This window comes from Prionailurus bengalensis, chromosome B4, assembly GCF_016509475.1.
Source record: "Prionailurus bengalensis isolate Pbe53 chromosome B4, Fcat_Pben_1.1_paternal_pri, whole genome shotgun sequence".
NCBI classification, from domain to species: Eukaryota; Metazoa; Chordata; class Mammalia; order Carnivora; family Felidae; genus Prionailurus; species Prionailurus bengalensis.
The window spans coordinates 141,742,685-141,756,046 of record NC_057358.1 but is presented as its reverse complement, the minus strand read 5'-3'; the positions used below and the strand labels follow the sequence as shown (position 1 = coordinate 141,756,046).

Genomic DNA, 13,362 nt, shown 5'->3' with positions numbered 1-13,362 from the left:
GGAATTCGTGTCCGACGGGTGGTAGGTAGTCAGCAACTACGCAATTTGGACGTGAACGCCGGCCGCGTAGGCCCCCGCCCCACACCCCCCTCCAGCTCCCGCAGCGCCCTGGCAGCGCCCCCGGAAACCGCGGCGCCCCCGGAAGCCCCGACCCCAGCCTGGGCAGTCTTCCCCGAGTCTCTCCCGGCTCTACAGCCCTCCCCGGAAGTTCCTCCTCCTGGCTAGGGCCGCTCTGGCCCGCGCGGGCCCTTCTCGCTGGTGGACTCGGCGTCGCCCCGCCACACGACGCTCCTCCGGCCGCCAGGGTGCGGAGGCAGCGGCAGGGCCCCTCTAGCCCGCGGCGGCCGCTCGACTGCTCTGCGGCGCTCTCCCTTCCTGCGCCCAGGCCGCCGCCTTCGAGTAGTTCCCCCGGCAACGTCTCTGAGCCGTTCCCCCGGCAACGCTGTGCAGGCGCAGTCCCGGCCGCCATGGACTCGCTGTCGGGCGCTGGGCCTCGCCGGGCTCGCGGCCGCTTGGGCGAGGCGTCCCCTGGAGCGCGGGCTGCGGCGGCGCCCTGGGCGCGCTTCTCGGCCTGGCTGGAGTGCGTGTGCGTGGTCACCTTCGACCTGGAGCTAGGCCAGGCGCTGGAGGTGAGCGGGGCGGGGGGCCGGGCGGCGGGGCGGGCCTTCCTCTGTCGCCGCCGGCCGACTAGGGCCCGGCCATCGCCCCCAGGCGGCCTGAGCACTGCCCGCGCGAGAGGTACTGCCTCTTCCTCTTCTGAAGCCCCACACCTGTCACCTCCTGGAAGGTGCCCCACCCCCGCTCCCGGCAAAAGCAGAAAAAAAAAAAAAAAAAGGCAAATTGCCAAGACTTCCCATTGCGGTGCAGGAGAGAGGGGCCCCGCACTTGGGGAAACCAAGGATCTTTCCCATAAAAATCTGTCCCGTCTTTCCCCTTTCCACCACTAGCCCTGATACCTTCCCTCCCCATTTGTTCCAGCCAGAATCCCAGGGGCCAACAAGGATTTGAAGTGCGTTGCCTCTGTTGCCGTCACCCCCTTCTAATTGTCCTTCAAAGTCCAACCTTTGTGGCTTCTCCTGCTTGAAATCCGTCCACACCTCCTTGTTCGCTTACAGTCAGACCCGGACCCCTTGGAGTCACGTTGCAACCACACTAGTCATCTTTCTGTCTGCCAGCCGCACCCACCTCACCGGGCCTGGGTGTCCCCACTGCCTGTACCCCCCTCCCCCCCACCTCAAACAGCTTCTCTTCCTCCACCTATAGATGAAAATGTGGTCTTCTCGGGGAAGGGAGGTCTTCCGCAGGCCTGTCACAATGGTCATTTCTCTGCTCTGAAAGCGGTGACCCACACCAGGGAGCTGAGCAGTGCAGGGGCGTCGCCAGGTTGTCAGAGAGCCTGACAGGTAGTTGCCAAGATGAGGCTCAGCAGCCATCCTTGGGGAAGCCAGTGAAGGCATGTTTTCTCAGCCTTTGCTGAATTCCGAGAGCCTGCGGGGAACCCGAGTCTTCTAAACACAAAGGGCCTGCCCTTCCTGAGACCTTTTTGGATCCCAGTGCAGTGCCCAGGTCTCTGTGGAGACCCCACCCCCACCAGGCAGGCATTACTGTAATAGCCCCATTTGACCGAGGGACCTGAGCACAGAGGTGAGGTGAGGATCTGCCCAGTGTTACAGAGCCCACACTCATGCTGTTGCCCAAATTGTTCCCCATAAAATCACAAGAAAAGGCGTTCTTACGTAAGTTTTTCTAGAACTTAACCATTTAGAAAGCTAATTCTAAGCAAGTACCATTAAAGGCTCTGTGTGCCTGGGCTTCTGAGCCTTTGGTGAGGCTACACAGCTCTGGGAGGGGATGTTGGGGACCCAGAGCCCCTCGAAATCATCAAGTCTCTGCAGGAATCGGGCTGTCACTCTTATCAGTGCAGCCACAGTCTTTATCAGGTCTGCCTCTTGATCAGGGGTCATTTCAGCTGCATCTTCCGGCTTTTGAGGATGTCTTGGACTGCCTGAGCACCGGAAACACCCCCGGCTCTGTGCTTGGCGCTGGGATGTGGACAGAACAGCCAGAGGCTGCCTTCCAGGAGCTCCTGGCCCACAGAAAACCCATGGACAAGTGCAGCTCAGAGGAAGGCATAGGGCTTGGCCAAATCTTGGAGGGTGAGAAGGAGGCAGCCAGGCAGGGGAGAAGGGGCTGTTTTAGGTAACCCCTCCCTCAAAAAACCAGCAAGAACAAAGGCAAGGAGTTGTCCACTCACTCATCTGATAAACCCAAGTACTAAGTGGCTGCCGCCAGCCAGGCCCTGCAGCACCGGGGCTGGACACGGGGAACACTGACTTAAGTGAGAAGACAAGGCCCTGCCCCCCGGAGTTCACGTTCTGTGCTAGAGACACAGACAGTGAGTGGACAGGACACCCGCAGACACACAATACGGGGAGGGGGTTCCAAGCAGATGGGTGCACTGAAGCCTGTGGGTGAGGCAGGAGTCCCACTTGAGAGGAAGGCAGGCAGGGCCTAGTTGGGGGGGATGAGAACATGCGGATCAGCCACGGAGAGGGCCTGGCTCTGCCCTGGATGCCCAACTTCGGCTGGAGGCCCAGAGAGCCCCTCTCCGCTGTGGTGTTGACGTCCTTCCCGCACAGAGCTCCTGCACAGTCTCAGGACCCTTTCTAGTCAAAAGTCATCGAGGGTCCCCAAAAGTTTTTTGTGTTGGCGACACCTCTCAGCGTTTACCAGAAGTTAAAACTGAGAAAATTTTAAAATACTTATTAAGCTATTGTAAAAAACAGAACCAAATGAAAAACAAATACTGTATGTGTTGACATAAATATTTTCATGAAAACAGCCATATTTTGCAAAACAAAATGTAGTGAAAGGAGTGGCATCGTTGACACTCCTACAAACCTTCTTAATACCTGGCCGGAGAGGAGGCAGCCGGCTTCCCGCGTGGGTTCTGCTGTGCGTGCCGTGACAGTGTGCGTTACAACCTCTGGAAGCATCAGTGTGTGTGTGAGGGTACAGCTTGGGCGTCAGAGTCCTGAGGCACCTGGGCCTTCTCAAGGGACACTTCACGTCTGTCTTCCTCGGGGAAGACTGCGTCCCAGGAGCAGCGGCTGTGCTGACTGTCTCGGGCAGAGAGGACAAGGCCCTCGTGGGCCTACGGGGATGGGGTCCTCAGGCAGCACGACTCCTTGCTTCCTGCCTTTCTCTGAGGGTCTACTCCACTTCTTCCCCCATCGAGGCGTGGCTCAGTTTGGCCTTCCCTCTGGTCTCCATTCTCAGGAGAGACTGCACCAGGCCATAAACGTGTGCTCTCACCAATTTTTCCAGTGGGGTCCGTGGACATAGATGCAGAGGCCAAGGCGGCCTGCTTAGATGCTGCAAGACTCCTGTCAGACCCCTGGTCTCTGTGCAGAGGGTCCATTGCCCCAGCTGCCAGGCACCTGCCTTTCCTTGGCCTTGACACACATGAGGGCTTGGCCTGAGTGGTCCTGTGGCCCTGCCCCTCCGAGCCCTCCCAAGGTTCCTCTGTGGGTCCAGTGCCATAGACAAAATGCCCTTCGATCTTATTGCCTCCTTAGCTGACATGTCCTTGAAGTTGCCACACAACCTGCCTGTTCTGTTATCCCTCAAACATGTGTTTTCACACACGTCATAAATACTGTATCTGGTGAGGGTATAGTCCCTGCCGGGGCCAGGAGGCCAAAGTATCTGGGACATGGTCCCTGTCCTCAGGACACTTGGTGTGCAGCAGAGGAGACAAAATGAGAGCACAGCAGCAAGCCCGAGCATAAAAGGACAAGAAGCTACGTCATTCCGACAGTGCAAACCCCAGAACCTGGCGCTTTGCTCTGGGGGCTCAGGGAACACCCCAGGAAAAATCTCAGCTTAAACCCAACTCCTCCTCAGTGTTAGAGTTTGGGGGACAGAGCAAGGGGCGCATGCACACAGGCCCTTGGCTCCTGGCCCATTGTAGCCTCCCAGCACTGCCTCTTCCTGACAGCACAAGCCAGGGCAGCAGCAAGGCCCACGGTACGCCCGCTCCCCAGAAGTCCCCTGGAGGCCCACTGAGGGTGAGGGCTGTGGGGCTCCCTGCCATTTCGGTCCCCGACAACGAAACCCATTCTGGCCACAGGCCTGTGCATGGAGTTGCTGAGCCTGAGAGCCAAGCGTCAGCCCCCTGCCCCTCTGGGGCGTGGCCTGCCTCCTAGATCACTAAGGGCCTGCTTCTGACATGGCTGGGGTCCACGGTGTTCTCCTGGGGCTCTCGCTCCAGGTGGGGCACAAGCCAGAAGCTCCTGGATCCCAGAACGGCAGAGGTTGGGGTGAAAGCACTCAAGGTGCTGTTGACAGGCAGGGATGCTGCTGTCTCGGATGACACCTGAATCGAAACCAGGAGATGAGGTTGACAAGTCCCGTCTAGGGGAGCAAGTCTGGGGATGGTACAGCCCAAGACTCTGGCTGAGTAGAGGGGTTCAGGAGGTGGAGAGCAGGAGGGGCAGGGGCCAGCAAGCAGGGCCATGTAATCACACTCCAGAAGAAAGAGGAGGCCACGGGGGGCTCTGAAAACCACCTTCTGAAGCCGTGGGGGCAGACCTTGGAGATGGTGGAGGCAGGGGGGCCAACCACAGTCTGCATGAGGGGTCTGAGGAGGGAGTTGGGGGGCTTGCCCAGGTGTGGTGGCCAAGGCAGGGGAAGGATAGTGTGGTCTTGTGCTGAGAAGGGCCCGGAGGGAGCCCAGGGAAGAGGAGGAGGGGGCAAGGGACACACTCCTGCCAACCAGCGTGGCACTGCCTGCCCAGCCAATGTTACCCGGTGCTTGTGTCCCTGCAGCTGGTGTACCCCAGTGACTTCCGGCTCACGGACAAGGAGGTGGGTCCTGGCCTGTTGGGAACGGATGTGGCCCTGCACTGAGCCAGGCCTCACCGGGTTTCCTGTGTTTCAGAAAAGCAGCATCTGCTACCTGTCTTTTCCCGACTCCCACTCAGGTAGGCAGCCCCAGCTGGGATGTCAGCTCTGGGGCTGGCGGGAAACAGGAAGGAGGTGGGAGGTGAGGCTGTCCCAGAGCCCCACCAGCCCCACTCCCCTCTCTACACTGCCTCAGTGGTGGTTACGTTCCCAGATTCTCGTGGAAAGAAGGGTCTCTGGGCAGAGGGATGGGCGGATCTGGTGCCCTTTACTTCAACACAGCAGCCACCAGGACCTGGGACCTGGCCTTTGCTCTTGTCCAGGCAGGCCTGTTTTTCTGTCCCAGGCAAGCTGACTGGGCCCCACACCAGAGTCCCAGTATCCCACCTGTGCTAGTTGACAGCACGGATGCTTTGGGGCTGTCCCTGGTGCTTCTGTGTGCTGTGTTTATTGTGAAACTCTCAGGGGCATGAATTAGGACACAGCCTTCCTGGCAAGCTGGGCTTTCGTCTCTGGTTCCACCCTGACACAGTCTGGTGGGGGCTGCCTCCCTTCCCAGGCTGCCTCGGAGACACTCAGTTCAGCTTCCGCATCCGGCAGTGTGGTGGGCAGAGGAGCCCCTGGCATGCGGAAGACAGACACTACAACAGTGGGGCTCCCGTGTCCTTGCAAGTGAGTGTGGCTGCCTCTCCCCACAGGCCAGGGTGGGGCTGGTGTGAGCAGCCCCTTTAGGGCACCTGGGCTCTGTGTGGGAGGACAGGCACTGGCCAGGCCCAGCCAGTAGGCTTTCCAAGCGCCACCAGCCCCTCTGCGCCTGCAGCACAGGCGCCCCCACCTCTGGCTGTCAAGTCCTGCCGGAGTTGCCAGAGTTGTTTCATCATCCTGGCCTCTGCTGGGGTTAGGCTCACTCTTCCGGGGACTCTCCAGGGTCCCTGGAGCTTTTCGGTGCATTGTGTGTGCGGCAGGGCGTGGCCCAGTGTGTGGAGGCCAAGGTAAGCCTCCGGTGCACCCAGGCCCCGGAGCTGCAGGGACCGCCGTGTTTGCAGGGACCTTCTCTGCAGAGGTGTCACCCACCTTCTGAGCCCAGGACTCTCCTGGCTGGGGAGAGCTGTAGCAGCCTTGGCAGGGAGTTGGGTGGGCGGGACGGAGCGTGGGCAGTGGGCTCAGCCTGGCTGACACTGCTCCCCTTCCAGAGGGAGCCGGCACACTACTTTGGTTACGTGTACTTCAGGCAGGTGAAGGACAGCTCCGTGAAGAGGGGCTACTTCCAGAAGGTGAGCCACCTGGCTGCTCGGGGGTGGTGCTGCTATAAGGCAGGGCTGGTGGCCATCAGGACAGATGGACCAACAGGCTGGGGGTCCTGACCTTCCAGTAGTGCCCACTCCTCCTGCAGCCCCCAGCCACTTGGCACTGGGCAGAGCTCACTGCCCTGGGCCACATAGGCCGCCCCACCAGGGGGCAAGGGGTGGGGGATGGGTGCCGCTGTACCCAGCTCTCCTGCTGGCCTTTTGGGGCATGGGCTCTGCTGCTTGCTCCTTGCTGCTGACTGGGGAGGGGCCCTCGCCACGCTTTCAAGATTAGGAGAACTTCCACCTTGAACTCAGACACCATAAGCAAAAGCTGCTTGCCTCCTGGGACGATCACCCCAGAAATCTTGGCCACGTACATTTTCCTGAGAAGGCCCAGGGTCCAGCCCCACTCTGCTGTCGCCTGAGGTTTCCCTGTCTCGTCAGAGGCAGGCTTTGGGTTTTCTCCTAATAAGCCTGGGGTCCAAGTTGGGCCATTTCTGGGGACAGGTGTGTGTGGGGTTTGTGGGATGTACTGCCCCGGGCAGACTCTGGCTGAGCCAGGCCTCAGGGGTCCCTGCAGACTCCTGAGTGGCTGGGATTCCATCTCACCGGCCCGGCGCACCCTGCAGTCTCTGGTGCTGGTATCCCGCCTGCCCTTCGTCCGGCTGTTCCAGGCGCTGCTGGGCCTCATTGCCCCTGAGTACTTCGACAGGCTGGCACCGTGCCTGGAAGCGGGTGAGTGGCTGTCAGGTCCTGCCAGAGTGGTTTCATCATCCTGGCCGTGGCCCCCAGTGGCTTCAACAGGCACCTGCTGCTTGGGGCAGGCTCCTGACGCTGGCCACCTGTGTCCACAGTGTGCAGTGAGATTGACCAGTGGCCCGCCCCCACGCCTGGGCAGACCCTGAAGCTGCCTGTCATGGGAGTAGTCCTCCAGGTGAGACTGGCTGGCTGGGCTGGGAAGGCCGCAGGTTCATGGGGACACCCACTCCCAGCTGGCGTCTGTTCCTTTTGTTCCCCCAGGTTCGCATCCCGTCCAGGGTGGACAAGCCAGAATACAGTCCTCCGAAGCAGTGCAGCCATGAGGTAGGGGTGCCGCTCCTGGGCCCGGGGCCTCACACCTGCCTCAAACCTCCCACCTCCTCAGGCCTCCCCGCCCCACTTGTTAGGGGCCCTGTGGGGGTGGGGGTGGGGGTGCAGGGCAGGGGCCACGGCCCCCAGTGCTCTCCTGGGGTGAGGGGTGCTGCTTGCGGCTTTGGGGATGCCAGCCTTGCCCTCGGCCTCACCCTGCCCGCCCCTCGTCTCAGAGTCTGCTGCCCACCCCAGTGGTCCTTGCCAGTGTCCACGAACTGGACCTGTTCAGGTGAGCCCGGCAGGCTGCCGCCTGCTACCTGAATACATGGGGAGGGGTCCCCCGAGGTAGACCCTGTGCAGGGCAGGGGCCGCCTATCAGGAAGGAACCCTTGGCCGGTTCCATGAGGGACAATTATACAGAAGAGCCCAGGGTCCCGGTGCCTCTACCTAGAGGAGATGGGCACGGTGGGCAGGAAGGTTCCAGAGGTCAGGTGCAGGGAGGGAGCAGCTGTGTTGGGAGATACTCGCTGCCTGAGGCTACTCCTCTCCAGGCAGGTCTATGAGGGAGCCAGGCTTTGGAGACTGAGCCGCCCTGCCCAAGAGGCAGTGCAGGGCCAGGCAGGCACGCCGGCGGAGTGGGGGGCGACCCTAGACACCCCTCGGCATGGCCTCATGTCCTCACTGCCTTCCCTCCAGGGCAGTGCCAGGTGTGGGCGGGTCAGGGCTGGCAGGCTCTGTCCCCGCTGGGCTTCCCTGACCGCCCCCGCCCCGCACAGGTGTTTCCAGCCAGTGCTGACCCACGTGCAGACTCTGTGGGAGCTCATGCTCCTGGGGGAGCCCCTGCTGGTCCTGGCGCCCTCACCCGCCATGGCCTCCGACCTGGTGCTGGCTCTGATCAGGTATGCCGGGCGGCACAGGGCGGGGCTGGCCGGGGCACTGGACCGGCCCCTGCCGTGTTTACTGGCCCTGCCACGCTTCCCACCCCCCCCGCCGCCCCACAGCTGCCTGCAGCCCCTCAAGTTCTGCTGTGACTACCGCCCCTATTTCACCATCCATGACAGCGAGTTCAAGGAGTTCACCACACGCACGCAGGCCCCGTGAGTCCCCCGTCTGTGCCCTGTCCCCAGCCTGCCGTGTTCCACCTCCCTGGGCCTGCCTCTGCCTCTTCTCTCTCTCTCTTCTCTCCTCTCTCTAGACCAAACGTGGTCCTGGGAGTCACAAACCCTTTCTTTATCAAAACACTCCAGCACTGGCCCCACATCCTCCGTGTTGGGGAGCCCAAGATGTCAGGTGAGGCTGGCCTGTCCTCTGCCCAGGGGACCTGGGGAGGTGGGGTGAGGGGCTCAGAGGCCCACCCAGAGAGGAGCCTCAAGGGCCCTGAGCCTGTGAGTGGCAGAGCAGCGGCACTGAGGCCCAGCCACCGCCGTGTTTCGTAGGGGATCTTCCTAAGCAAGTCAAGCTGAAAAAGCCCTCTAGGCTGAAGACCCTGGACACCAAGCCAGGTGTGTGCCCTTGGCGGGACCCTCCTCTCCTCCAGAACCCAGGCAGTAGGCTCTGAGTTCTCGGGGAGCCTTCTCTGCTTCACAGGGTTGGAGAGGGGAATAGATGTGCAGGTGCATCCAGAGGGGGTAGGGCTGTGGGGGGTGGGAGGGGGCCCTTCGGCTGGGGGCCACTTCTGCCCTCCCGAAGGGTTGGGGCTGTGGGGGGAAGCCCGGCTCTGCCCTCCCTAGGAGGTGGGGCTGTGGGGGGTGCCCCCCCCCGCCCTTGGGAGGGGGTGGGGGCAGTGGGGATGGGGCCAGCTCTGCCCTCCTGCCAGGCCTCTACACGGCTTACTCCGCCCACCTCCACCGAGACAAGGCGCTGCTGAAGCGGCTGCTCAAGGTACAGGCTGGGGGGGGGGGGGGCTCGGGGGGGGGGAAGTGTGAAGCTCTGCCTTGGATTCGAGCCCACACCTCCCCCGCTCCCTTAGGGCCTGCAGAAGAAGAGGCCGTGGGACACACAGACGGCATCGCTGAGGCGGCACCTCCTAGAGCTCACCCACAGCTTCATCATCCCCCTGGTGAGGCCCAGGGCAGGAGGGGGAGGGGAGCGGAGGGCCACGGCCCTGGTTCACTCCCCTCCCCTTCCCTGCCAGGAGCACTACATGGCCAGCCTCATGCCCCTGAAGAAGAGCATCACACCTTGGAAGGTTCGGGTCCAGGTGGCATCTGGGGAGGGTCCGGGAGGAAGGAAGGTGAGGGAGGAGGTCATGGGTATGCAGGAGCCCCCAGGGCTCCAGGCTGTCCCCACACATGCCAGACATCCCTCAGAGGACAGAAGAACGGGGCCCACCCCGGAGGGGCTCGAGGCTCTCCTCTCTGAGAAGGGCCATCCTAGGATCTGTCCTGGGAAGGGTGGGGGCTGGGGGTCCTCACGTGGCTGAGGAGTAAGGCAGCGAAGGGTCCTGGCCAGCCGAGGTGCAGGGCCTGTGAGGCTGCGTCCCCCACCTCCCCACGCTCACCAGGTCCCTGTCTCAGACTCCTCCCCAGATCCGCCCCTTCCGCCAGGATGACTTCCTGCGCAGCCTGGAGCACGCAGGGCCCCAGCTCACCTGCATTCTCAAGGGCGACTGGCTGGGTCTGTACAGGTGGGTGGATGGCAGGTGGCCTGAGGCCCCTGCAGTGGTCGGTGTAGACCCTGCCCTCACCCAGAGTCAGTCCACGGCTGCTGTATCTCATCCCCCACAGGCGGTTTTTCAAGTCCCCCCACTTTGATGGCTGGTACCGGCAGCGGCACAGAGAGATGGCCCATAAGCTGGAGGCCTTGCACCTTGAAGCTATCTGTGAGGCGGTAAGTGGGGGAGCTGGGGCTGGGGGAGGAAGTGGGGGTGTGCAGGCCCCCGGGCAGGGGGCGGGCCCTGGTGATGGCTGGCTCCGTCTTATTCCCAGCAGAACATTGAGACCTGGATGAAGGACAAGTCTGAAGTGGAGGTCGTGGACCTAGTCCTGAAGCTTCGGGAGAAGCTGGTGAGATGCCTCCTGGCCCTGTCCAGCCTCTGCCAGCCGGATGTGGAGTCACCTGCCCCTGACCACCACTGCCCCTGCAGGTGCAGGCACAAGGCCACCAGCTCCCGGTGAAGGAGGCGACGCTTCAGCGGGCACAGCTGTACATCGAGACAGCCATCGGCTCTTTGCCCAAGGACCTGCAGGCTGTCCTGTGCCCCCCCTAGGACAGAGCCAAAGGGCAAGGTCCAGGGATCTGGGTCTGGCCCAGCTTCCTCATCCTCAGTGAGAGGTGGTCCCAACCAAGCGCGAGCTCCCTGCTGCTGCTCCCCAGCCTTGGCCTCCTGTCAGCACCACTGTTGTTCCAGCAGTAAAGGTGGCATTTGGAACCACAGCCTGGCCCCTGACTATTGGCGGATCACATGCTGGCCAGAGCCTCACCTCCCCCTGGGTCCCACCTGCCCTCTGCAGGGCCTGAGGGCTGGGAGGCGGAGCTGGCTGGGAGCCCTCACTGCTCTGGGCACATGGCTACCCGCCCCCTGTGGTGCCCACCTGCCCAAGCCCTGCAGGCCCTGTCCTCCGGCCCCACCAGGCTGCCCAGCCCGAGACAGAAGGAGGCAGCTGTTAGGCAGACCCCTCTTCTCATGCAGCCACCCACCCATCCTGTGGGGGAGGGGGATACCTAGCTGTGGTCACTGGCTTGGGATGGGCAAAGGCCTGTTTGCAGGGGTGGAGCTCTGCCCTGTAGTCTGCTGGGAGGCTGCCAGGAGGGTCTGGGGCATCGTCCTGGATATCACTCTTGGCATACCCGACTGGGCACCCTCTCTGCTCCGCCCAGTGCTGCTTCCTGGCTGACAGGCCCTCGAGCTATGTCCCCTGTGTCCATCCACCCCCACGTGCAGCATGAGGGGTCCTGGACTCAAGCCTCACCGGGTCCTCTCGGCCAGAGCCCTGCTGCCGCAGCCTCGGAGCACCAGGCTGCTTGGCAAGGCACAGAAGGCCCAGAGGTGCGACACGGTAGAGTGCCGGGCCCTTCAATGCCCGGTGCTGGCCGGTCCCGGCGCTGCCCTGGCTTAGCGCAGGTGACGGTGCTGTCGGCCAGCGGGTGGGTGGGCGTGAGGTGTGGACCGAGCGCCGTGGGCCGGCAGGTAAGTCTCCCGACCTCCCGACCTCATCCAAGAGGTGAGGCTGTGTGGGTGCCTGGCTGGCCTTGGCCACCTCCCTGCACGGTGAGTGGGCGTGGGCTGGGCGAGCTGTTCCCCTTCTGCGTGCCTGTAGATCGAGTACTCACTGACCACTGCGCCCCTTCTGTGCTGGGCTTGGCAGAGTCACCGGATGACAGTGGCCGCTGGTCTCAGAAATGTTGGTGTCGACTTGTGCAGCCCTGACTGGCCTAGGACAGCCTGTCACTGCCGCCATTCTGCAGGCAGCTGAGCCCAGTCTGGCACAGGGTCCAAGGACACGGCTGTGAATTAAGCAGAACGGAAGAGAGCCGGGCGGAGGCACAGATCCACTTTTGCAGGACTGGGCTGGAGCTGCGGGTCAGAGGCCCTACATTGGCCCCAAATGCCACTCTGGCCTCCCTGCCCTGGCTGTCAGCCTGGAGGGGAAGCCTCCTTATCCAGGATGTGGTGTTCAAGGGGGTCTGCAAAGACACCAACACCTTCTTTGTGACTGGCTCTCTAGTGTGCCAGCTAGGGACAGGGCCAGTCCTGGGCCTGGGCCCCCAGAGGGCCATGGCTTCAAGGTGTGTGGGTGGCTTGGGAAGTTGACCTGGGCCCCTCTCTCGGCTGTGACCCCAACTGTGAGGGGTATGCTCCAAGCATCACTCTAGCTTGTGCTTGCCATGCTGTGGGCCGGGGAAGCACAGGCTGTAGGGAAGGGGCTGGGAGGGGCCTTCTCAAAACCCCCAGTGACCTCCCGGATGGCCCAACCAGGTTCTCCCAATTCCCTGAGCCCTCCCGTGTGGTGGAGGCCCCGTGGCTGTCCCTCATAGTTCATCCCAAGGACCACTGTGGGCAGGAGCTCTGGGGAGGGACTCCCGGAAGGCTGGGCGATGCAGCCCAGGGCGGAGAGTCCAAGGCTGAAGTGTGGAGGTGTGAGGACGCATCTCTCCTGGAGCCACGAAGGGGGTCCCTCTTCCTTGTAGCCTGACCTCTGGGCACAGTACAGCCTTGGTGGGGGGGGGGGGTCTCTGGGGTGTTTTGGTTGGTCAGCGAGGGCTCTTGAGGTTGGAAGGCTGTGTGTGGTGGCTGTGGGGACGCCAGTCAGCCACACCAGGGACAGGAAGGACGGTCATCACCCCCCAGCTTCCTGTGCTTTATTTAAAGATTCCCTTTTAGTCTGGGATAGTGGCCTTCCCACATTTTTGGTATTAAAATGTTCTTCTGTGACCATGCTTGTCTTTTAACTTCCTTTTTTGATAAAAAGTTGGCATCCTTGTCAGACCCTAGTAATTTTAGGGTCCTCTGCAGTGGGGATTGGGTAAGCCAGGGTATGAATGCAGTTCAGGGCTACAGGAGAGAAGGTTTGGCCTGGCTGGTTGGGGGTGGAGGGCGGCTGAGATGCTGAAAGAACAGGACATTCTTCTAATGCTCTCAATGGCTTCATCTCGTTGGGGGAGTTCTTGATCACTGGGGGCAGGTCTGGGGGTGGGGGGAGCTGAAGGGGAGGAGATGCTTGAGGGTGTGTGGAGGTGCTGGAGGAAGTGAACAGGAGCAAGTGAACAGTGCGAGGAGGAGCTGGGGCGGGGAGGGGGCATGCTGGTGTAGGAGTGTGGGTTAGGGTTTGGGAAATGTCCCCATCTCTTCCCTGGGTCCCCAACTGCTGCCCAGCACACGCCATCCAGTGGTGGGAGACTGCACGTATCTCAAGTCCAGGCACTGAAAGTCCTGATGCTGGGCCTGGATACAGGTCCCCAAAGACCCTCTGGAAGTAGGTGAGGAGGGAAAAGGGCCGCTGGGGGCTGATGCCGAGTCGGGAGGCTGCTCCCAGCAGGCGCGCTCCTCCCCTGAGACACTGGGGGGCTGAGGCTCCAGGGAACTGGTCTCCCCGCCCCCCGGGGAGAGCAGGGGTGTGGCCGGCCCGACCCCCATCTGAGGTGACGGTACTAGTGC

The 13,362-nt window shown here is 62.2% G+C and overlaps 1 protein-coding gene across 5 annotated transcripts; it reads left to right on the top strand.

Annotated features, from left to right (window-relative positions):
* The first annotated feature begins 262 nt into the window (after window positions 1–262).
* On the top strand, window positions 263–10,640 carry DENND6B (DENN domain containing 6B). Of its 5 annotated transcripts, none has more exons than XM_043563088.1 (20): window positions 286–629; window positions 4,831–4,869; window positions 4,943–4,985; window positions 5,465–5,577; window positions 6,099–6,179; window positions 6,824–6,929; window positions 7,049–7,128; window positions 7,215–7,277; window positions 7,499–7,554; window positions 8,042–8,164; window positions 8,267–8,362; window positions 8,461–8,555; window positions 8,702–8,767; window positions 9,082–9,146; window positions 9,235–9,324; window positions 9,400–9,453; window positions 9,782–9,891; window positions 9,992–10,094; window positions 10,196–10,270; window positions 10,351–10,640. In XM_043563088.1, the coding sequence occupies exons 1-20, from the start codon at window positions 468–470 to the stop codon at window positions 10,471–10,473; spliced, it is 1,743 nt and encodes a 580-aa protein (XP_043419023.1). In that variant the 5' UTR covers window positions 286–467; the 3' UTR covers window positions 10,474–10,640. The 5 variants fall into 5 exon arrangements, with proteins under 5 accessions (XP_043419026.1, XP_043419024.1, XP_043419023.1 ...); XM_043563087.1 differs by having other exon boundaries at window positions 346–629; window positions 10,193–10,270; XM_043563091.1 differs by lacking the exon at window positions 4,831–4,869 and having other exon boundaries at window positions 263–629.
* Window positions 10,641–13,362: the final 2,722 nt, after the last annotated feature.

Excerpts from the sequence above, each read along its gene's own strand:
- DENND6B (XM_043563087.1), top strand. The coding sequence starts at position 468 with ATGGACTCGCTGTCGGGCGCTGGGCCTCGCCGGGCTCGCGGCCGCTTG. Across the intron at positions 5,578-6,098 it reads GGGCTCCCGTGTCCTTGCAA|AGGGAGCCGGCACACTACTT; the intron begins GTGAGTGTGGCT and ends CTCCCCTTCCAG. Across the intron at positions 10,271-10,350 it reads TGAAGCTTCGGGAGAAGCTG|GTGCAGGCACAAGGCCACCA; the intron begins GTGAGATGCCTC and ends CTGCCCCTGCAG.